The 24426-nt window shown below is 43.8% G+C and overlaps 1 protein-coding gene across 1 annotated transcript in view; it reads left to right on the top strand.

Annotated features, from left to right (window-relative positions):
- The window catches only part of SNTG2 (syntrophin gamma 2), a 432116-nt gene that overhangs the window by 73052 nt on the left and 334638 nt on the right, over positions 1 to 24426 (top strand). Inside the window, exons 4-5 of the mRNA XM_019520636.1 lie at positions 6676 to 6719; positions 6817 to 6858. Of these exons, the coding sequence (XP_019376181.1) occupies positions 6676 to 6719; positions 6817 to 6858 (86 nt within the window). The remainder of the gene's footprint in view (positions 1 to 6675; positions 6720 to 6816; positions 6859 to 24426) is intronic.

Below are 24426 nucleotides of genomic sequence, written 5' to 3' on the forward strand. Positions count from 1 at the left end.
CCACTGGCTGGAATTGGCCTATAGAGCAATATATGTCCAGCTCCAACAGTCCAAGATCCTCCCTCCTCCCCTGCATATGCTGGATCCAGCCAGTCTGCCAGATCTGGTATATAAACCTATATACCCATGGATATGGCCCATGGATCTTCCCCACCTGCATGCTGGATCCAGTGCCCGCTCTGGGTGGCCCAGGACCTGCATTGCACACAATGTCCACCCTGGACGAGCTGGAACTGGCACTGTGTGCTTCCTACATCATGGGCAGGCTGGAACAAATGCTTCTGGTGCTGCATTCGGGGACAAGGAGAGAGGATCCATGGGCCTGATCTGGCCCTGTGCCATTCATCAGCCCCATGGACTAGTTCTGCGCAACTCCTCTTGCTTGTAGGGCCAGATGAGTTTGACAGCCCTGGTTTTAGGCCGTCTTCTCCCCAGCTCTGGATTGGGGCAGAGTTCAAGGGATCAACAGTCAACTAACAGCTCAGGTTCAGAAGCTTCTTTTTATGCGCAGACACCTAAGGATATTTACAAGTTAGAATCTGGGTGCTGAATTAATTTAGGATCCAGAGGGTTTTGTGGGTTCTGGTGTAAGGATTTTTGGATTACTCTTTCTTCTTAAGTCCTCTTTAGGTGTCTAGTGTCCTTATCTGGATCTGTCCCTGTATACCTCAGAGAAGCCAAGACAACATTATAGAGTCTTTTCATAACTGTAATAGGAATGAAACCAGGTTCTTGAAAAACAGTTTTCCTTCTAATTGTTTGAGTCTGTATAATACAATATATGCAGGTAGACGTGAAAACAATATATATATATATATATATATGTGTGTGTGTGTGTGTGTGTGTGTGTGTGTGACTGTTTTATAAGGAAAAACACTGATTTTGCCAGACTTTCAGCCTTCAGCCATTGTGCATTTACCTTTGCATTAGGCCATTAAAATGTAAAACAAAATCATCCTGGTTATCGCTTTGGCATCTAACCACTATGTCCTTTATATTCTGCTTCAGAGCAGTCAGACTTATTCTGTGAAGAGCCATTCCCACTTTCACTATGGTCCATAGACCAGAATACATGTTTTATACCATATACTAAACTCAGTACTAGAATTTCCTGAAATGTACAAAAATTAGCAAATGTAGACTCTATATAGTAAGCAACTAAACCATTATTTATTATTGCTTCTTGCCGTGTTTTATCAACAGTCACTCTATAGATTTTTTTTAATACTGATTTTTCTGGCCCCTGCTATTTCTGCTTTTTTGCTCTTCTATATACCTTTTTCTACCATTGTTCCCTCTTTTGGGGGTTTTCCCTCCAATGTTCATTCCCTGAAACAACCCTTATTTCCTCTTCTAGCCTTTACTCCATCTGTTTCTCCAGCTTACCTCCTGAAATAGTCAACAGTATAACAGTTGCTATAATCACTTAAAGAAATAGTGCTGCACATTAGAATCAACGGTAAGGTTTAAGTGGCAGGTGATTTACTGGTAACGCTATGAGTATGAATACATGCACTTTTTGAGCCATTTCTAAAAGGGAACATTTAAAAAAGGCAGCAGTGATTACATTCTCATTACTAAAGCCTTCTAAAATTTAGTTCACATTTAAGTTTTTTTCACAGTAATGAGGACTAAAGGGCCAGGTTGTAATCAGCCTCCACTTTTGAAGTGTAACCCGGTGCTTGTGGACTCCTTTGAGATGGGGGTACCCTGGGCTCTGGGTTCTGCCTATTTACATTAATATTTCTGTTTTGTTTTTAACTGTCTAATGTAAAGTATATAAACAATCCAGGGAGACAGCGGTGGGGGGGGAGGGGGGGGCAGGAATATGACTCTGCTCCGGCAAGGAGAATACTTTTGCAGGAAGGTAGTCTTGAGCTGTGGTTGATTTGAACCAGACTCAAAATATTAAATTCCAGAACTTAAATAAGAAAAAATGAAATCTTTGATTTAGATTGAATTCCAGATACATGTGAACATCATACCTATACCAAGGGGTACCTTGCCCACAAAATGGATATTGGAGTATGCTATAGTACAGAGGTGTTAAATGTAGCCTATGGGTATGATCTGGCGCACAGAGCTACTCTGTCTGGTCTGCTGCGCTACTGGCAGGCCACTGGAAGTTAGGAGACATTGTTGGGGGTGTGGCTTGCTGCAGAATCTGGGGCTCTTGGGCCTGGCAGACCTGGTGGTCATCAGAAGGAGGTAAAATGAGGGCTAACAGAACCCTAGTTGCCCTTCAGTCACTTTGCCTGTTGCCACTGCCATGGCCCTATCACTCCAGCTGCCAGCCCCTTACTAGAGCTGGAGTTGCAGCTGTGGCTGTGGCAAGAGATGCACGGTGGTGGCATCTCCAGCTCCTACGTGGGGGAATGTAGCAGGTGCTGGACCTATCATCACATGCCCCAAGTCACAGGTGGAGCTGCTGCCACTTACACTGCCACTGCCACCATCACCATGTCTCTAGGTAGGAGCTGGAGTTGCATGTTTCCAGCTGGATCTGGCCTGCAAGGAGCCCTGTGGACTGGATCTAGCCTGGGGGCACAAAGTGAATTTCTATTGTGGTATATAGAAATGTAGTGTAAAAATATCAAAACCATGTTAAATATAGGTCCAGGTAGCAATCTAGCCAAAGCAGTGTGGAGCTTGGCAAAGAAAAGGTCATGCACAAGATTTTGTGCAAAGGGTAGGTATAACTGAGCTATTTAACAACAATGGCCACAATGCAATAGGGTTTGGCTTCCATGGAAACAGAACACTACACCCAAATAAGAAAGCTGGTTATACAGAAGTTAAAGGGGGTGGGGGAGGTGGGGCTAAGGAGGTGAGAAACTTGCAAGCAACGTGTTAACTACTTAAGAACACCATATTGAAGACACAGCAAATGCGTACTGGAAATTGAAAAGGCCAGTAAGCCTAACTTCTGTTCCTTGAAACCTGGTAGAAACAATAATAAGAAAAAGAATTGTTCCGCACATGGATGAATATGACTTGCTGTGGAGGAATCATACCTCACCAATCTACTAGAGTTCTTTGAGTGTGCCAATAAACCAGCAGATTGGGGGAATCCAGTTGACATAGTATATTTGGAATATAAGCTTTTGAAAAGGTCCCTGTTGCAGAGCACTGTGGTGCTCTGCTCGTATAAAGAGGGGAGGTGTGTAGCAGGGTACTGAGAGGCCTGCTACTTGTGCAGCAGCAAGTAAGGAGCCCAGCTGCGGGTTGCCAGGGTAACCGGTGGGAGTCAGCTGACTGGAGGGGGCAGGGCCTGGCTCCTATATAACTTCCAGACTGAGAGAAGGAAGGTAGTTCCCTGCCAGCAGCCATGGGGGTAGGACTTCTGCCTGAGTGAGGAAAAGGAAGGTGCCTGAATGACTGAACAATGCAATACTGGTGAGAGTTGGAGAAACCCTGGAGTGGCTTGAATGTTGTTATAGCCAGATGGCTTAGGTTTATGTTATAGCCAAGGGGCTTGAGTCTTCTGTTTATTGTTTTACTGGTGGTTTGGGTGAGGCTGTTAGGGGTTGGAGGAGGCCTCATAGGGGATCCATGGTAGCACGGGGACCGTGGCACCAGAGAGGGTGCAGCATTTGGGGGTATGGACCCCAGCCCCAGATAAGGGGTGGAGAGTTGGGGCCAGGCATGGCTGCAGCCACCTGAGCCCACCTGAGTGTGAGAAGCCCCAGAGAAAGTGGCAGCACGAGAGGCCAGGTAAGGCCGAGGCCACCTGAGCCTTGCAGGAGGTTTGAGACCCCGAGGAGGAGAGTTGGGGGCCAGGCATGGCTACAGCCACCTGAGCCCCAAGGCTGTGGAAAGCCCAAGCCCTGGCCAAAGGGGCAGTGATTGGCGAGTGCCAGAGGGCGCGGAGAGAGACAAGGCTGCGGAAAAGCCAGAGCGCCAGAGAGTGTAGAGAGACACAAGGGCTGCGGCTAAGACTGAACAACGTCTGGTACATCAGAGAGGCTTGGGGTGTGGTACATGGGCGGTTGGAGCCACGCGTAGCTCATAAGGCTGGGGTGCCTGGAACCCCATTACAGTAGCAAGACACGGGGTACCAGGAGAATACACAAGATCAAGACGTGGTGGGTGAGAACAAGGGTGCTTTGAAGCAAACTTGGCATGGTAGGGGGTGCTAGGGGAGATCACGGCCACTCCTAGGACCCTGTGCCCTGACAGTCCCCCATCAGAGGCTCTTAACTAAATTAGGTAGTCATGGGATTGAAGGGAATGTCCGCTCGTGAATTAGAAATTGGCTCCAAGATAGAAAGCAAGGAGTGAGTAGAAATCATCAGTTTTTAGGACGGAAGGAAGTAAACAGTGGGGTCCCCCAAGAATCTGGGTTAGGACCAGGGCTGCTTAACATATTCATAAATGATCTGGAAAAGGGTGTAAGTAGCTACAGAAGGTTTTGGACTGTGAGAAGCTACCAAATGATCTTGCACAATTGAGCAAATGGGCAACTAAAGCAGATAAAATTCAGTGTAGATAAATATAAAGTAATGCACACAGGGAAAAATAACACAAACTATATCTACACTATGATGGGCTCTACACTAGCTGTTACCACACAGGAAAAAGATCTAGGAGTCATTGTGAACAGTTCACTAAAAACATTGGCTCAGTGCTCAGCAGCTATCAAAAAGGCAAACCAAATATTAGAGATTATTAAGAAGAGAATTGCAAACAAAACAGAGAGTACCATTATGCCCCTTTATAAATCTGTGGTGTGCCCACACCTTGAATACCGTGCCCAGTTCTGTTCCCCACACCTCAGGAAGGATATAGAAGAACTAGGGGAGGTACAGAGAAGGACAACAAGGATGATGAGTAGTATGGATGGGGCTTCCATATGAGGAAAGACTAAAGAGGGTAGGCCTACTCAGTTTAGAAAAGAGATGCTTGAGCGGGGTTTGCAAAATACTAAATGATGAAGGGAAAGTAAATAGGGATTTATTATTTACTCTCTCACAATACAAGAACTAGGGGTCACAAAATGAAGCTAGTAGGCAGTAAGTTTAAAACTAATTAAAGCAAGTTCTTTTTCACCCATCGTGTAATTACTGTGTGGAACTCATTTCCATCAAATGCTGTGGAAGCTGACAGTTTAGCCAGATTCAAAAGAGGATTGGACAAATTTTTGGAGGAAGGGGGCATCAGTAGCTCATGAACACGGGAGTTTGGGATACAGCCTCTGAATTAGAATTTCCAAGACCTTAACTGCTGGAGTCTGCAAGTGAGAGGGGAACAGTGGGGAAAAACCCTAGGCATACCCAGTTCATTCTCCCTTTTGGCATCCACTCTGTCTCCCTGTGTGACACAGGACACTGGGCAAGATGGACCTATGGTTAGACCCAGTAAATAAAAATTCTTATGTTCTTATGGTCAGGAGAGGGTTAACCTGAGGTTGGTTGTCATACCTGACACCTTCTGTGGCAGCAGCACCCTGCTTCCCCGCCCCACTCTGCACACCTGATGGCTCGAGTCCCCCTTCCTCCATTTCCACGCCTCAGTTTACTGCATAGCTGGGACTTGTGTGCCACACACAGCAGTTGCCCATGGCACTTGTGCCATGCATGCAGCAGCTTGGTCACTCCCATCTACAGTATGCCATTTAAAGATGACTAACATACATGTGGAAAACTGCCCAAATACTAATAAGAAAGTCAAGCAAGTTTAATTAATAAAATACCTACTTTATCCAACAGTAGTTGGAGTTATATCAGGGATGAATCTGACTCTCACAACTTCATAAACTGAACTGTGTTAGAACTAAAGCCTTATTTTCCATGTTTTCAAATGCACTATTGCATGAGCAGTGATAATACCATGTTGTTAAGCCCTTCCATCCAGCTCACACTCTCAAAATATTAAGTCATCTCTGCATTTTTTTAAACTCTTGAAAAACTTAGGTCCTCATTCTGCAAACATCTATGTATGTGTTTTAATTAAAGATTACTCATGTTTGAGGATCAGGACCTTACCCATTTTAACTGGGGTTTCAAGTAAGTGAATAATTTGTCATTTTCTGTGAGGTGATAAACTCCCTGAAATCCCACTGAACATCTATTTGCATGAGATGTTTGACAACGAAAGTAACTGTTGGCATTGCATGCATATGTTACATGTATAGTTAATAGTTTTATTTGTATGAAGATGAGCTGTATGAAAATATGTATGTTTCTGATTGAAATATATTGTTTTAGTTTCCTGAGTACAGCAAACTCAAACTTCATGTTAAATAATTCTATTCAATTCTAAACACAACCTCTCTAGTTATAGCAGTCCCTGTAAATTTCTTTTCGGGGGGGGCAAGAGTTGCTAACTAGCTTCTAGGATTCCTATTTTACTGTCTGAGCAAGACTAATGAAAAATCTGAATCGCACTTTCCAGATAATTTAATGAAATCCTTCATTAGCGAGAAATGGCATTTGTGTTCCATATTTAATAAGTCCTTTGTGCCTGGAAAGTAACTCTCTTAATTTGCTTAAAATTGGTACCAATCTAGTTAGCATTACTGGATGATTACTGATTGCTATGCTGCTGGCATTTTCACAAAAGAAGCAATTTCAAATGACTGTTACAAACAGCATGCTAAAACAATTGCTGAAGTGGAATATGTCATTATTTTAAATCTTTCAATTAATAATATGTTCTGCTTTTGTAACCCTGCAGCTGACCAAACAGGAATGTTATTTATAGGAGATGCAATAATACAGGTCAGTATATGGTTTATTTATTTTATACACACATTTGTTTCATGCACATTTTTACTATTAATTTTATTGAATTATTCCGTTCTACATTCACTTTCAGGTTAATGGCATAAATGTAGAAAATGCTACCCATGAAGAAGTGGTAAGTTATGTATCTTTCATATTTAAAAGGTTTTGTTGTTTTAACTCTGTCTGGATTTCCGTGTATCAAGTCACTACTGGGTACAGTTTAGCAGTAGCAAAGCTAGTCAATATTGTAGTATCTTGAGCCTTGTAATGTAGAAACAACTCTTTATTACATACCGAAACTCATATACAACAGTATGTGGTAAAGAGATAACAGTTTTTACTATTCCCTTTGCAAGGGTCTTGTGGCTGTCCCGTACCTGTTCTCTCACCCGAATATTCCTGCTGACCATGTTTTGTGAGATGCCACACTTCTGCTTTTTATAATATTCTACCTAGATTAATGAGATTAAGATAACAACTATGACAAACCCAAACTAACATGGCTTGATCAATCTGTTTGCCAGTTTCAGAAGTCTTCCAGTTATACTGTATCAAAGTCTCTCTTTATCTATATGTTTGTCTGCATTTGAAAGTTGAGTCTCCTCACTGGGGGTGTGGATCCAGATGAAATGTGCAGCATGGTTGCACCTCCCTTTGAGCTCTCTCAGAGCTCACTGGGATGTTAGTGGAGTTTCTGCTGGTAGCTCCAAGGTTGATTTCAAGCAGCTCCAGGCCCTTCTGTTGTTTGTTCATCCACTACTCCCTGAATTCAGCAGCAGGGGAAAAAGAAAGGATGAGCAGCAACAGCAAAGATATGCAGCCCTTGCTTTGTATATTTTTCATTGTGGCTGTTTTGCGTGTTAGGATGGATGCATTTGCTGCACAAATGTACTGCCCCAAACTTTAATTTCTGTCCTCATTTGCTATAGTCTCCTCAGTTTTTGGCTTAAATTGTAGTTCAATATGAATTTCAGACCATAAACTAGTATATAAAACATAGTCATGTCATGTACATGTGACTCTATGTGGTCATCTCAAACCTACAATCTTTTTATCAAGTGTTTTGTCACTTGCCTTAAGGATTAAGCAGTACACCACTACAAAGTTTGCATTACATAAAAACTGCTTATAGTCCCATGAAATAAGTGTTTCATCACAATCCCCGTTCCTGATATAATATGAAAAGTTGCATCCACATAAACTGTTCATGAGGCTATAAGCTGTGAAAACTTCATAGAAATCCACATGCCTACATGAGGCTAAACAAGTTAATTGTTTGAGAGTCAATGTTGCAAATAGGAGCAGTATGCATTTCTTAATCCTCTGTGCTATACTTGAAAAGATCATTTTCATGTGCAATCACACTGTAATCTGAATATATTGAAAACATTGAAAGAGATCTGAGAGAGATTTTCTACCTATAGTGTTACATCGTATCCAGGATCTGAAATATGTTGCACTGCCTGTTTTATATAATCTGAATGCAGTGCATGCTTGTGTACAACTGCTAACACACTAGGGCCTTGGTTCATGACTTAGGTACTACATTAATACAAACCATTACAAGTAATCCTGTTTCCTTCAGTAGTGCAGATTCAGGCATGGAGGTTTGATGAACCATCTTTATTGGCAGTTTAGGTACCTATATTTAAAAGATAGGTCCTACAGGGCTAGAGACTTCACTCTGATAGTATGAGAATGGATCCAACAGTTTACAGGACTAAGCCTTGACTGTACTTAAAAATAGAGAATATGTTTGAATAATTAGACTTTTGAGATGTAGAGCCAAAGATATAGTATCCTGTTGAGAAACTGGGAATACTGCTCTGAAGTTAAAGTATGAATTGATATTATGTTTAGACATAATGCGGCCTTTTATAAATGGCAAGCTCTCAGGGAAGAGATGTGTGTACAGCACCTAACAAAATGAACCCTGATTTGGAAAGAGTGCTCATAGGGGTTACCAAAGTATAAATATTGGTACCAGTGAACAATGAATTTTGTATTTAACAAACATTAATCAGCCTTAGTCTGTACCCAGCTATTTTAGCTTGGCTTTTGGCGATAAAGAATAATGTATTAGAGCTGGGACAGGAATGGGAAGATTATAAAAAGTGTAACCCTCCTGCAAAGGGGTGTGGCAGAGGTGATTCAGTGTCCCCAACAGTATCAAGGTTTAACAAGAGGGTACAAACAAGTTGGATTTATTTAAAGCCATAGGCATTAAAATACATCTGTAAGATAACCCATGGAACCCTGCATGGAAATCTGATGACAAAATTACCCCTTTCAAAGGTGCAACTTAAAACACCAACTCCAACAGTCGCACAAGGACCCTGTGGGATGAGAATCTCCACCTTGTGCACCACCCAGCTTCTTCCAGATGGCACGAGGGCTTTCACCACTTCACAATCACTCTGACTTTACTACCTTCTGCAGCCTTTTAAGTATGAATCGCTAGGCACATCTACACAAGATGTTGTGCCACTGTAGTGACAAGCTATGGCAATGTATTTCATCGCTACAGTGGAGTAGCATTGGTGGGCACAACTGTGACCCAGAAAACCATAAGTACAGGATAAAAGTAGATTTTTGCTACTGTGCAGAAGGGTCAGAAATGACCCGTGCAGTGCTGGGACTGTGCAGTACCAACTGTTACTGTGCAGTTATTTAATACTTGCTAAAGTACACAGTCATTTAGTACTTTAGCAAATACAAATAATTGCACATTAACTGTGCAGTCAGGTACACATGTACACATGCTGACTCTGTAGCACCAATAGATTCCTCTCTCTACTGGGGTCTCCTGTGTGGGGAAGTCGATCCTTCTGCAGCTGCTCTCAGATCAGGCTCCTCCACAATCTCCCTGGGGCCTCTTTCAATGGTTCTGGGAGTATAGCAGGGAGCAAGGCCTCTCCCATGCTCTAACTGTGCTGGCTCTGGGCAAAATGGCCCTCATGTTGCAGCTCTGCTCTTCTACTTCCCTTTCTGCTAGCCCTCCAAGCAGTTTGGGGGGTGGGTAGCTCAATTCAGCTCTCTGAGTGTGGGTTTTCTGGGTTTAGAGTGGCCCCATCCCTCTCTGCTTAAGCCCTTACAGCCCAGGAGCAGTGGTTATAAAAGTAACTGTGCCAACCCCAGAAACTGGCACAAAAAGTAAAGGGCGGGGGGGAATCCAACTTTTATGTAGAAAATCATAGGGGTTTGGGTCACAAGCCAACAGGCCAAAAAGAGGGAACAGGTAAAAGGTAAAGAGACATCAACATTATGATAACTTATACTCAGCACCTTAATTTTCCCCCCACACCTCTGGAGGTGTCCCCAGGCAATCCTTTAATTCCTAGAGCACTGAAACAGCAGCCTGCAGCTGTCCCTAAGTCTGAGTCCAGCTCCTTCAGTCCACAGTCCTGGCTGACCAAGCCAGTGAGATCTTCAGCTCGAGCCACTGTGCACTCCTCTGTGTTGGGCTGACCAGGTTCCACATGCAGGATGCTCTCTTCCCCTTACTCCAGCCTCAAGCTTCTTATTCCTTTTTCCTTTGGCCCCCCCTTAACCCCTGGGGGTTTCTGGTATTTGTAGTCCAAATAAACAGAATTTCACTTCTAACTATAAATCGAGCATTGGAGATCTGCAAGAAACGCTTTATAGTTAGCAAATGTAGGTAAGAGCTATCTGAAGAAATAAAAGATTGTTTCTTTTGGCTAGGGACAGACTTTCAGAAAACCAGATCCTGAATTGATTCAATCTTTGCAGGTTATTCTAACCTGACTGGACTGAACCAATTTGCAAGTGAATAGACATTCAGGAAATGCAGGTACATGCCTGCAGTGGTTCAGATAAGGCACTGGGGGACACTAGAGTAGCCCTTGGCTGCAGGGAAGTTGTGTTTTGGGGGGAGGCATGGCAAGCCCCAGCAGTAGCCTCAAGTGAACTGACCAGGAAGAGGGTTTAATTTCCCCTTCCCTGTCCCACCAACAGGCCTGAGCCAGGTCTACCTGGTGTTTCCCCCTTCACTGCTGCAGTGGCAGGGGTGGGGTGCAGCCAGACATTGGCCAGCATGGCCTCTTGAGGCAAAAGGGGCAGGAGGGGGGTTTATTCCTCCCTCCACTTCCTCTGTGCCTGGGAAACTGCAGCCAGGGTCTGCCAGCCCTGACCACTGCTGATTGCTCCCTGGACAGGGTGAGCATCAAGATAAGCTCCTTTCATGTCTTCTTCACCAGATGCTGGAAGGAGGGGGGAATTAATCCCACTTCCTGCCCCTTGCCTAAGCAAGTCATGCCAGCCAGCCTCTGCCACTAGAGCAGCAATAGGGTAGCAGCTTTGATGGGAGCAGCAGCCCTTCTTTTGGTTTCCCAGAAGCATAAGCCTCTTCCTGGTGGGGGGGGTGGGGATGTGCTCTGTGACCAGGAGCTGGGAGGCAGAGATGCCGCAGACTGTGCAGGGTGAGCAGTGGCACCTGGGCTTGGAGTGGTGGCCATAGACCCCCAAGCCCTCCCTAGTGCCTGCACTCACTCTACACAGTCTGTGGCAGCTCTGCCTGCCCCACAACACAGCCTCTTCCCCTGCCAGCCCCACCGGGAAGAGGCTTGCACTCCCCAGGAAACCATGAGAGGGACTGCTTCCCCCATCACAGTCCCTGTCCCCTCGCCACTTCAGCAGCAAGGGTGTGAGCATGGCCAGAGGCCTGCTGGCATGACCCCCTTAGTCGAGGGGCAGGGAGGGGAATTATTTTCCCCCTCCCTCACCCATCTAGTGAAGGGGACAGGGAAAGAGCTTATTCTGCTGCTCACCCCACATAGGGAGTAATTGATGGTGGCAGAGGTGGTCAGGGCTGGTAGTCTCCGGCTGTGGTCCTGAGGACGTGGAAGTGGGAATAAACCCCCTTCCTGTCCCCTCTGCTTCAGGGGGCGTGCTGGCTGGTGTCTGGCCACGGTCCTAGCCCTGCTGCTGCAGTGTCAAGGAGGGAATGCTAGGTGAACCCCAGGCTGGGTCTGAGCCAGTGGGGCAAGGGGGCAGGAATTAAACCCCCACCCTGGACTGTTAACTTGAGGTTACTGCCAGGGCTGGCCACCCTCTCACCACTGGAGCAGTGAGTGGAGAAATGCCTGACAGGGGCTGCTGTGTCCCTTCCTGACAGACTCCACTGGGGTCCATGCTGGTGGGACAGGGGAGGGAGGGGGGAATAAACCTCTTCCCTTCCCCCTTCACCTTGGGGAGGCTGGCATCTGGCCATGCCCCTGCCCCTGCCTGCATCTGCTCCAGCTAGGGAGCAGAGGGGTGGGCCAGCCCTACTCTGCTAGAGCAGAGAGCACAGCCAAGTCCAGGACTGCAGAGCATGCTGGGATGCTGGGGGTCTCTGGTTTGAGTTAAACCAGGAAGGGGTCTGGGACAGAAGTTGCATAAACCTGTTTGAGCTCAGTCATTTAAGTCTGATACTATATTCAACCAGGTTTATCTCAGCCATGTTGAAACTGGTTTATGTTCATAGAACTTACGTTCTGTTAGAGGTTTAAACCAATTTCTGATCATTTAAACCAGTTTATGTGTAACTTCTGTCCCTAGCTTTTGAGTTTAGTAAAGTTTCTCAAGAGAAACCAGAGATTGCTTTCAACTGGATAGATGAGAATTAAAGCTTAAATGGTGAAAAATGTATGTATGTCCCTTTTTCTGTTGAAGCCTATTGGTACATTTTTGAGAAACTCACCATCTATATGGTTTTTCTTTTCAGATTTTGAAGAATTTTAAGAATACAGAATAAAGTGATAGCATGGAGAACAATGCACTTAATTTTATTTGAAACACTCATTCTGATAATATTATTGAAAAGTATTCAAGAAAAGGGCAAAGCCACTCCGTCCTGTGTTCTGAGGAATTGTATAAAAAAAGCAGATGTAGTTTTTTATGAATAGATCATAAAGACTACTTAGTATTGTACTGGCCAAGAATTTGATTGGGCCTTTGCTTTACTCATATTTAAAGATTTTTTTTTGTATTGTTTTGTAACACTGAGATGGCAAGAGTCTATCTTATCATAATTAAATTGGAAACTTCTCACTGGGGGGAAAAACAAAATCTTATCTCTGCAAAAAGTTCACCATTTCAATCAAGAAGAGATACTTCATGGTTTTACTTATGGGAAAACTATAAAACACTGAGTTAATTTTTGTTTTTAACTACAAAGCACATTTTTTGTGTAATTCTTACCATGTACTTGTCAGAGCTTAGATGTCATAATGATAAATATGAAAACATTTTTCTACTATCCCTGAATATTACACATCAGAGACTAGAAAATTGATAAGAAAAATATTTACTGGGTTAACTTGCAAAAAATATCATCACACCCTATATTGTCTAATAATTCCGGATAATTATTGGATAAGGATACTTAGACTTATTTTGTGTATAGCAAAGCTACTGGACCAAATCTGGGTAAGTACATACTAAGTAAGTACGTATGTACATACTGGGTAAGGAAGTACTAAGTAACACTCATTTAGGAGAGTGGGGAGTCAATGTAATGTCTGGAGTATCTCAAAGCTGATGGGTTTTTCCTTGTATATTCCATAGATCAGTTTGAGACCACATACAGGTGTCAGATTTCTACTGGGAGAACCACCACTATCCTGGCAGCAATAGCCACCTTACAAGCCTTTATGCCATTTCTCCCTAAGGAAATGCATCTTCCCAGTCTTTGTGGTTCCAATCTTGAAGGAAGGAAGGAAGATCCAGGGAATTACAGGCCAATTAGTCTGACATCCATCCCTGGAAAGATCTTGAAGAAAATCATCATGGAATCCATCAGCAACAAGCTAATGGAAGGCAACCCTCTGAGTGCCAGCCAACATGGCTTTGTTATTGGCAGGTCTTTCCTGACCAGCCTTGTCTCCTCCTATGACCAGGTAATGCATTGCCTGGACAAGGGAGATGAGGTTGATGTCATATAACTAGATTTCAAGAAAGCTTTGACTTAATCTCCCATAATGTCCTCATGATGAAGCTGGGGAGCTGCAGCCTTGACCATCTCCCAGTCCGATGGCTGGGGAACTGGCTCTGGGGTTAAACCCAAAGACTACAGAGAGAGTCCAAAAGGAGAGCCACCCATGTGATCAAAGGCCAAGAGGGCAAGCCTTATGAGGAGGGGCTGAGGAACATGGGACTCTTCAGTCTGAAGAAGAGAAGGCTCAGGGGGGATTTATTGGCAGCCTACAAGTATATAAGTACATCAGCACCTGGGAGAACAGCTGTTCACCAGGGATCCCCAAGGGATAACAAAGTTTAACAGCAACAAAGTCCTGGAAGGCCAACTTGGACTGGACATAAGAAAAATCTTTATAGTCTGTGTGAGCAGGGTCTGAAACAGACTCCCCCCTGAGGTGGTGCAAGCACCTACTCTGGACTCATTTAAAAGATATTTGGATGTTTATCTTGCTGGGTTCATTTGACCCCAGCTGACTTCCTGCCTATGGGGCTGGACTCAATAATCTCACGAGGTCCCTTCCAGACCCTAATGTCTATAAAATCTATGAAATCTTGGCCAGCTACCACGATAACTGGTTACAATTACATTGAAGAGGAATGATACAGAAACATACACAGTTGCTCCTTGTGTTTTAGATGGGGAATTCAGTGCAATCAGTGTGTAATATCTAGGGGAAGCCTTTGGCCAACTTCATGATTTTATTCCCTTTCCTGACACAGATTTTCCTTTTTGCATGCACTCAATGGCTATGTCTAAATGAGTGCAGCTGTGCAGTATGTGGCGCTGTAGACCCATCATTCAGGCATTCTCCATGATGCTGCCTGGCAGCACAGGGAAGTTTTTTGACCTGGGGAGATCCTGGAGTCAAAATTCCATGAGGAAAAAATGTGGGGCAGCACATGTGGTGGCAGTACAGGCTGCCCCAAACCAATTCCTGGCCAGCCAGAGCCACACTCCTGTCGCTGGCGGAATTCCAGATGCAGAAACACTACAGCTGCAGCTTCCCCGGCCCCCAAGACTGCAGGTGAAGCTGCTGGGGCCAGCAAGGCTGCTGGCCCCAGCTTTCCTCACCCCACCCAGGGTAATCTGCTAGACATCACAGCACTTGTGGCACAGGTGTTCCCCGGGACAAGTAGCAGTGGCACAAGGTGTGTTGCTGCTCCTTGTCCCTGGGGAAACAAACATCCATGCTCCTGTGGATGCAGCCAAAGTGTTTAGTTATTTACCAAGGGGAGAACACTGTAAGGATTGAGTCAAGGGCAGTTTTGACTACTGGTTAGGCAGGGTAAGAGTGAAATCACAGGCTAAGTCTAAGTCAGAGGCCAGTCCCAGAATGTAGTGGGAGCCAAAGCTAAGTCAGGGTGTGCAAATGTTCAGAATATACCAAGAATCAGAATCGGGGTGAACAAAGAGTCAAAGACCAAGTTATCAAGTCCAAGAGGAATATCCAAAGCCAGAGTCCAGGAGCGTTGCGGAGCAGTGTCAGAGAAGCAGGAGTACAGGATCAAAGAGGCTTACTGGAGCAGACCTTCAAAACAACTGTATACTGGTCTGTGACCTGCTGCCACAGGTAGAACTAAATGGGAATGCTGGTCTCCCCAGCAGCCAATCAGGAGGCCCAGACAGTGGTCAGCTGGTTCATTAGCTGGGTAACGACTGGGTCCAGCCATACAAACTATCATTGGCCATCTGCCATTTGCCAGTCTAAAATAGCAGGGATTCTTTCCCTATCTTTCCAAATGCAGAGAAGCATCTCTAGTCCCAAGGGAATTAAAGTGTTGTTCTTATTAGGAATATAGGGTTGAAGAGGACCTGCTATGCCATCAAGTCCAGTCCCCTGTATTTGTGGACCATCATTTTTCTAAAGAGTCGGTGAGATTATCCACCCTGAGCTCTTTCAACCACAGTGAGGAAAAACCCCTAAAGTGGGCCACAGATAGAGAGCAGAGGAGAGAAGGGAATAGCCATGACCTTTCCACTGTAATGTCAGGGAATAGGTAAGGTTAATTTAGGTTAGTTCACTATTAACTACATAACTAATTTAATATGTTATTTTTATAGGAAAATGACGATACATTAGGGACAGCAGTGAGACCCAGTCTCTGCCTCTGGCAAATGTCCTGTCAAGGGAAGGGGAGAAAAGCCAAATAATCCATTTATTTATGGAGGACAGTGGAGGATTCCTTCCTGGTTTTCTACAGATGGCTTGTAGGTAGCCTGAGGATTAGTTAGTTATCCTTCTATGATAGGGGATTAGACCAGTCCTAAACAATTTCTTGGATAAAACCAGGTTGTATTTTGTCCCATTTTATGTTCACCTCCACATCTTTGATTGTTCTTTTCTTCACTATCTTTGTGACATCTGCTGTAATACTGAAGTTAAACCAACAGGCTTGTGCTTGTTTGAGATACTCCTTTCCTTTTTATTTTTAATATAAGCAGTATATTTGCTCTTTTCCAGTCATAGTGCACTATCCCCAAATGATCCATGTTTTAAGAGTTGTTTAATATGGCAGTTCTTTCAGTATTTTGAGATTATCCAGGCCCCTGATTTTTTGTTACAGTGAATCAGCTAAATGTTTCTTGGGTTTAGGTTGAATATCCAGAAATTCTTCTTCACTGTTAGAATAGTGAGGCAGACTGCCTGGGGAAATTGTGGGCTCTCAATCACTACAGGTATCCAAGAAGACATTGAGCAGCCACTAGTCAGAGATGATATAGGTCTAGCTAGGAGCTAGGTGTATTTCCCATGCTCCTAGGCTTTGCTGGTTGCCCTCTCCCTCCTTTCTGCTACGTCAGGGTTTTTTTAAGCCTTCCTGTGAGGCATTGGGCCTTGGCTGCAACCAAGGCTGGGGATTTTGACTGGGGCATGCCAGGGCTCCTGCTGGGACCAAAGTCGGAGGTTTCTGGCTAGAGGGTCTTGCCCCTCCACTCAGTCAGACTGATTGCCATATTTGGGGTCAGGAAGGAATTTTACCCCTCGGTCAGATTGGTGCAGTCTACACATGCCCTCGACAGTGCAGTTATTACCTCCCCGTCATTTAGTAGTTGCTAAGGTAAGTACTAAATGACTGTGCAGTAACCACTGTTACTATGCAGTCCCAGTGGTGCATGGGTCATTTCTGACCCTACTGCACAGTAGCTTGTTGCTACTGCACAGTAGCATTGGCATCATGGCTCATGCCTACCAATTCTGTGTTGCCATAGCATACTTCAGTCAGGTAGCATCTTGTGTAGATGCACCCCCTGTGAAGTGTTTTGTCCTTCTCTGTAGCAGAGGGTCTGGCCCTCTGCCCACGATCTCTTGAGCGTATATTAAAAACCTTTTATAGAAGCAGGAATGTAGCTGCTGAGGTTGCCCTGCTTTACCTGTGGCAGTTTAGAGTGTTGTGTTGTGTTAGGGTTGATGGTAGTTTTATGAAGAGTTTAGATTATGGATTATGTAGGATGGTTTGAATAAGGATGCTCCTGCCTTAGGCATGGGGTTAAACTAGATGACCTCTGGAGGTCCCTTCTCTGTTATTTCTATGATAATATCTATTACCCTATATTTGTTCTGATGTTATCCTTATTTACATCTTTATCTTCATTGGACTAAGCTAAAATATTCATTAAGTACTTAGGCCATATTTAGATTATTCTTGACCTTTCACTCCATCTTCAGTGTATGGTTGGTTCACACACTCCTTTACTTTTCTTCTTCCTGTTGTTGTTTATATGATTAGCGAAACTTTTCCTGGATTTTTTTTTATCATTATTTGCTCTATTTAGTTTTGTTTGTAAATTTCCTTTGCTGACTTCTAATTCAATTAATTTCTTTGCCTGTGTATTCCTTCATTTTCTGAAAAAATGTCTTTTCCTACCAATCAATTACTTCCTTATATTACAAGTAGATCCTCTCTTTGGATTAATGACCATTTGTATGAGATCACTTAGAGTTCATTGACAAAAGTATTTGTCCTTTATCATTATTGGTAGCCTTTGTTATATAATCCATATATGGGAAGTTAAAGTACCTGACAAGTATATAATTTCTGATTACTAAATTATCCCATCTTTTTAAAGACCTTTTTTATTTCCAAGTTCTATACACCCCTGTTCTAGGAGAAAAATACAGGGCCTAAGGCCTGTTCCTAGAATTCTGTTCCTTCCATGATTGTTAGCCAAACAGATGCTGTCTTGCCTATATGCTATGGTATTTATTTTCATTACAAATTGCCATTTGATCAATACACAATGCTGTCCCACTACTTTAACCCTTATTCCTATCCTTCTTAAACCACCCTTCAAAACCTGGATCTTGGTTGTGAATAGTGTTCCTCAGTGCTTCTGTTATTAATTTCTGTCATGTCAGAATAATTACTAATTCGGTTTCAGAAGCAAATAAGGAAGCACCCGGGCTACCTCAAAACTCTGCTAGATTGTCTATCCTTTTATAATTAATTTTTCATAGACATTAGGGCTGGAAGGGACCTCAGAAGATCATTGAGTCCAGCCCCCAACCCCAGGGGCAGGAAGTCAGCTGGGGTCACAGGATCCCAGCAAGATAAATGTCTAAACATTTCTTGAAAGAGTCCAGAGTAGGTACTTCCAGACCTTGGGGGCTTGGACCAGAACAAAGTATTTCCTTATGTCCAGCCTAAAATGGTCTTGGAGGGGTTTGTGACCATTGGACCTTATCATCCCTTGAGGTGCTCTGATGAACAAGTGTTCCCCCAGATCCTGATGCATACTCCTTAATACTTATAGGCTGCCACCACATCACCCTGGCCTGCACTTTTCCAGGCTGATGAGTCCCATGGCTCTTAGCTTCTCTTCATAAGGCCTGTTCTCTTGCCCTCTGATCATGCATGTGGCTCTCCTCCTAGACTCTCTTAAGCTTCTCTACATCCTTCTTGAATTGTGGAGCCCAGAATTGGATGCACTACTCCAGCTGCAGCATCACCAAGGCCAAGTACAGCGGGAGGATGACATTCCGAGATTTACTTAAAGCATCTATGGATGCAAACCAAAGCTTTGTTTGCTTTACCAGCTGCGACATCACACTGGTGGCTTATGTTCATCTTGTGGTCAGTCATGACCTCCCAAGTCCCTTTTGGCCATGGTGCTAGTGAGCGTAGCACTACTGAGCGTATAAACATGCTGCAGGGTTCCCCCCCCCACCACCACAAGGTGGAGTACCTTGCATTTTTCTGTATTGAATGACATCAGGATTATATCTGCCCACTTACTAAGCCTATCCAAGTCAGCCTGGATCACCAGCCTGTCCTCAGGTGTGGAAGTTCTACCCCAAAGTTTAGTGTCATCAGTGAACGTGGCCGGTCCACTTCTGACACCAGCGTCCACATAATTAAGAAAGATGTTAAAGAGAACAGGTCCACGGATGGAGCCTTGGGGGACACCACCAGTCGCAGAGTGCCATGATGATTCACTTCCATTGACTACCACTCTCTGGGCCCGACCACGGAGCCAATTCCCCAGACATCAGACTGTGATTTAGCTGAGACCGCAGTTGGCCAATTTTTCCATAAGGAGATCATGGGACCCCAAATCAAAGGCTTTTTTTAAGGTCCGGTTATATGACCTCAATCTCTTCTCCCTTGTCCAAGTGATATCTGACTTTTGTCGTAGAAGGAGATGAGATTGGGCAGACAAGACCTACTCGCAACAAACCTGTGCTGGCTGTCCCTCAGGATGTTGCCATCAGCCGGCTTGTCTGGTATGGTCTCTTTGATCACTTTTTTTCTAGAATCTTTCCAGAGATTGAGGTCTAGCTGATTGGCCTGTAGTTCCCCTTCTTGAGGATAGGCACCACATTGACTTTCTTCAAATCTTTGGGTACTTCACCTGAGTGCCACAAGTTCTCAGATATCCTTGCCAGTGTCTAGGCTATGATGCCTGCCAACTCCTTAAGTACTCTGGGGATTAATCTGTCAGGACCAGCTGACTAGAAGGTGTTCAGCCTCTCAAGGTGTTCCTTTACAAGGTCTACACCAATGCTGGGTATAAATTTGCCTTCACCCTAGCCATCCTGCATCATGCTAGGATGGTGAAAAAACCATGCATAGTACCCATTAAGCAGCTTGGGTTTTTCCTGGGTGTCAGTTGTCAGTTGTCTCATTTGGTTTTGCAAATCAAATCTGAAAGTCTCCTTGACAATCCTGGTTTGTGGTTTGGTGACAAGGCTTAGTTTGACTTGTGGTGTATTGGAAAGGAAACTTCATATCTTTAACACATGGACATGAAGAATAAGAGAAATAGGGATTAGTCTGGAACACTAGACTTCCAAGGGAACCACACAACACACAACTAGACCTCTAGAGATTCTACCTGAGGACTCAACCTCACACATTGACCTGCATGCTCTTACAACAGGACCCTCCTACTTTGAAGAGTGGAGCTTAGAAGCTCCTAACTCTTCTGAAAGTTCTGCAGCTTCACAGTGATTTGGTTTCCCTAGTCTATAATTCTCATATCAAATATTGTCTGTCTTCACCTCAATACTGATTCCTGATTCCTGTATCCCTCAAGTTGCTATTAAGTCCTTTGGGACCTCCAGTAACCCATTAGTTCCTTGCCCCCTGATGACCTGTGGGGTGCAATTACAATGCCTGAATAAACTGGAGCTTATTGCTCCTGAGTTGATTGCTCCTGGGCACGCCATTTGAAAGTGCGCCAAGGAGCAGTTAATTCCAGAGCAATAAGCTCTGCAGTTCATTCAGGTGCAGCACATGGAGTCCGGGTCAGCCTGTGAGCCCAGGGCTGGTCTCCCTGGCTCAGTGTGCTGTGGAGTGACTGGCTGGAGCAAGGGAACTTCAGTACAAGGCTAGTTGGCAGTCAGGTCCTGCCTGCACTGAAGCACCGTTGTGCTCCAGGCAGCACCTACACACATGCTGCTGTGGAGACTTTTACTCTGCAGCAGGATAGTACTTGTATTTATAAGTACTGTTCTGCTATAAATTAGCTTACTCCAGCCTCATAGAGTTGCAGGTGTAGATGCTGAGATGTTTACTGGGTAGCTAATTAGTTAACTGCACAGGAAAAATCTTGTGTAGACAGGCCCATATTGTTGGTTCTGCTATCCCAGGCTGCCTGCTCTTGCTCTGTGCTTTAATTCTCCCATTATTCCAGTGTCATCACCTGTCTTTGTCTACATCTTTTCTCCTTTCTTCCTGCCATTCTCTGAAATTGTTCACAAGCATGCAGCAGTCAGATAAAAAAAAAAAACAAAAAAACAAAAAAAACCCCCCTGAAATAGGCAGAAGGAATCCTTAGGATTTGAGTTGTCCTACAAGCATAAAGTGTCTTCATTAGGAAGCAGGCCTGCCTTCTGTGAGAACTTTTCTCTTAGTCTTTATTTAGGAAACTGGTCCTATTCTGATCAGCATTTAAACAAATGCTTTAGTCTCATTGAAGGAAATGGGACTAAAATACGTACATAAGTGTTGTCCTGAATCAGAAGCTTAGGAAATAGAAGGCCAGTTCAGGCATGTGCTTTTTGGAGTTCCCGTGGTAATTTCTATAATATTGTGCCTTTATATGGTCTATGACTGACATTGATTACTAGTTAATTAAATACAGTAAACAATCTACAACAAATTTAGTTCTGAAACAGTACTGGGAAATTCAGTTTAAATTTGGTGCATTCTGGATATTGGACAGTTCATTTTTAATTTCATAAAAAAAAAAAAACGTAGCCAGGAAAACTAAAACCTCTCATACCCAGTCCTCATCACTTTCCTGTCCCTGATGCAGTAGATTGTTCAAGGCAAAGATCGGCCTTATAGGTCACCTATGTACCCATGTGACCTAGCCTCTAGCTCCCTCCTTTCTCTTTCCCCTCTTTCTTTTCTCCTTTTTTTCCTCTTTTCTCCCTCCCTGTTTCTTTCCCGTTTTTTCTTTCCCCCCTCCCCCCTCCCCGCTGCATGCTTTCGTCTTCATCTGCGAAGGACAGCAGTGCACTAAGAAGAAGAAATCGCTCGGACTTTTGAAAATATGGCAGCTTCCATAACGCCATAGCTATTGCTAAAAGACTGGATGTATACCAAGTGACTTTATAATTGTTGAAGATAAGTTTGAAAGCTTCCATTCAATAATGTTGAGAGAAAAAAACTGAGAGCATGGAAATAAAGTTTGATAAAAATGATACTATTACAGTAGACAATTGAAGAGACAGCGAAGCATTGAAAATAACTGAATGCTCTTGAATATAAGCTTATCTTTAGACATATAAGGTTGTTGAGGATTCAGAAATGCAGATACATGGAATAATATAGCTTCAATTGTGTGGGGAAAGGATTAGTCTGTTTCCACAATCCCTAATTGGATCATCACCATGTATATTACAAACAGAAAACAGTTCTTCTGATAAGCAGTATTCTAAAGTTTGTGCATAAATACAGATTTTTCTTTCATGATTAGAAAATCCTGTTTTATTCTCTCATAAATCTCTTTAGTAGTAGTAGTTTATTTTTATCTTTTGCTAAAGCAATACAATAAAATGAGCAATAACATGTATATATTATATAATAATAATATTTTTGATGAATAATTTATCGTTTTTGCTAAATCCATAATATAAGATTATCCATTCTGCCAGTTTGCAAAAACTTTCAACAGAACATAGAATATAATGCTACAAAAGTAGATAAAAAGAAACAGCCCTTCTTCTTTGTACAAATAACACAAATGTACCTAGAGAGTATAGGACAGGGTCCCAGTTCTTAGAAGCCAAATCATTTTTTCCTCATTAGCCAAGGATTTAAAGTTTTCCATAAATGAAGGGATGCATTTTCCTCTTACTACTTCAAAGAACAAACAAGACCACAAGTACTGATTTGGGTATTCCCAAAAGAACATGTTCTGTCTAAATATGAAGTTGACATCATATGCCCATAAGAACTGTAAATTTAATTAGACTGAATTGTACTCAGGTAATAGCCTCTCAGTGTTTGTAATTCTGGATTGCAGACAGATAGGAACCAAACCAAAGGAATTTCTAAAAAGGAGAAATTAGAGAAAATGTCATTGTCTGCCTGTCTGTGTGCTTTCATCTCTAATTGTTAAATCTATGTCTTGTTCTAAGGAATGCCTAGGTCTGGGCATAGGTTTATTATAACAGAGTTCTCATCATAATTATTATAATCACTAGCATACCGATAATAGAAGCACCCTTTGTTTTTGTTATCAGTAAACAGAGTTCTGTCAGTACAGTTTAAATTTACAACATTTTATTATTTTAAAAACCTTTTAAAACCCCTCTTTTTTTTCAACCTAGTTATGCCCCCAATATTAGTCCAGCAGCCAATTTAGACAAATTGAGGTGTTGGAGGGAAAAATGAAAGATAAGGACAACCTACTTTACATATCACCGACTACAGTCTATGCCCACTTAAGTTTCATAAAAACAAGAACTGAATATTTATTTTTCATAATGTAATGATGCAGAGATGTATCTTTTTCCTATACCAAGTAAAAATGACAGTTTAGAGTTTGTGCTGGTTTTTTGTTGCTAATTTTAGGCCTATATGCAAGCATGTGTACTTGCAGCAGCTCAAATAGAAGCCGTGCAAATTTGAGCTGGGGTGTTTTGCCTCAGTGCACATGCTCAGACATACACTTTGTTGTGGAGCAAATTGTGCCACTTGGGGCAAAATAACCCTGACTGGCTCCTCCCAGATCTGCAGCCAGGGGGAGCTAGATCCCAGGGCCAGCACCTGTGCTGTCCCCAGCAGTATAAAAAGCTACCTTGGCATGTAGCTCAGGGCTGCTCACTCTCAGGAGCTTCTGGGACCCAGCCGATTGGTACCTGGGGACACTATCCCTTGTGCCAGCTGGATGACTGAAGCAGACCTGAGAGTCCCCTGCACCCTTTACCCACTGTAGCAGTCTGGCAGTGGAGGCTGCTGCCTGGCTGTGACCTGCTGCACACCTGCCAGACCTGGATGGGGACTGCACAGGCAGTAGAGGCATATGCCCCTCTGGGCTAGTTGCCTGTGGGCTGTGGCTGAGGGGTTTGCCTTTGTGTGGCACTACTGCCATGTGTGCCCCTGCCTGGCCATCTGGGTGATAGCTGCCCAGAAAATGTTCCCAGTATGGTAGCCTCCTTTGAACTGTCAAAGCATGTCCTCCTGGCACCAATTGGCCAGAAGGTCAGCCACCTCCAACTGGGTCCAAGGTGCCAGCTCTGAGCAGGCAGGGTCCTGCCACTGCCCTCCCTAGCAGGAATTCTGGTGTTCAGTATTGGAAAACTGAAAAATCCCTGATAAACAAAATCCCAAAGTCACTCTTTAAAATACCCCCAAATCTATGTTCCTCCATGATTAAAACAAAAGACCACTTGTATAGAGAGACAGCGAGCAGCTGGGCATGTTTTATTGATATATCTACAGTGTTAAAGAAATGTAGATACCTACCAGTGTCTCTATCATCATAAAATGAATTCTGAATACCTGTATGTTTTGCTGCCCCCCACAGGGGCTACAGCCCTATACCAGGGATAACAGCCCCCCCTCCCACAGGGGCTACAGCCTCTCAGTGGGGGTAACATCCTCCCCACAGGGACTACAGGCCCCATCAGGGATTATGGCCCCCTCACCAGGGGCTACAGCCCCCCCACAGGGGTAAGCCTGCCATCAGGGGTTACAGGCCCCACCACAGGGGCTACAGCCCCCCCCTCAACAGGAGCCAAATGGCTCCCACAGGGGCTACCACATCCCTGCA

This window comes from Gavialis gangeticus, unplaced genomic scaffold, assembly GCF_001723915.1.
Source record: "Gavialis gangeticus isolate Ggan-Ray unplaced genomic scaffold, GavGan_comp1, whole genome shotgun sequence".
Taxonomy (NCBI): Eukaryota; Metazoa; Chordata; order Crocodylia; family Gavialidae; genus Gavialis; species Gavialis gangeticus.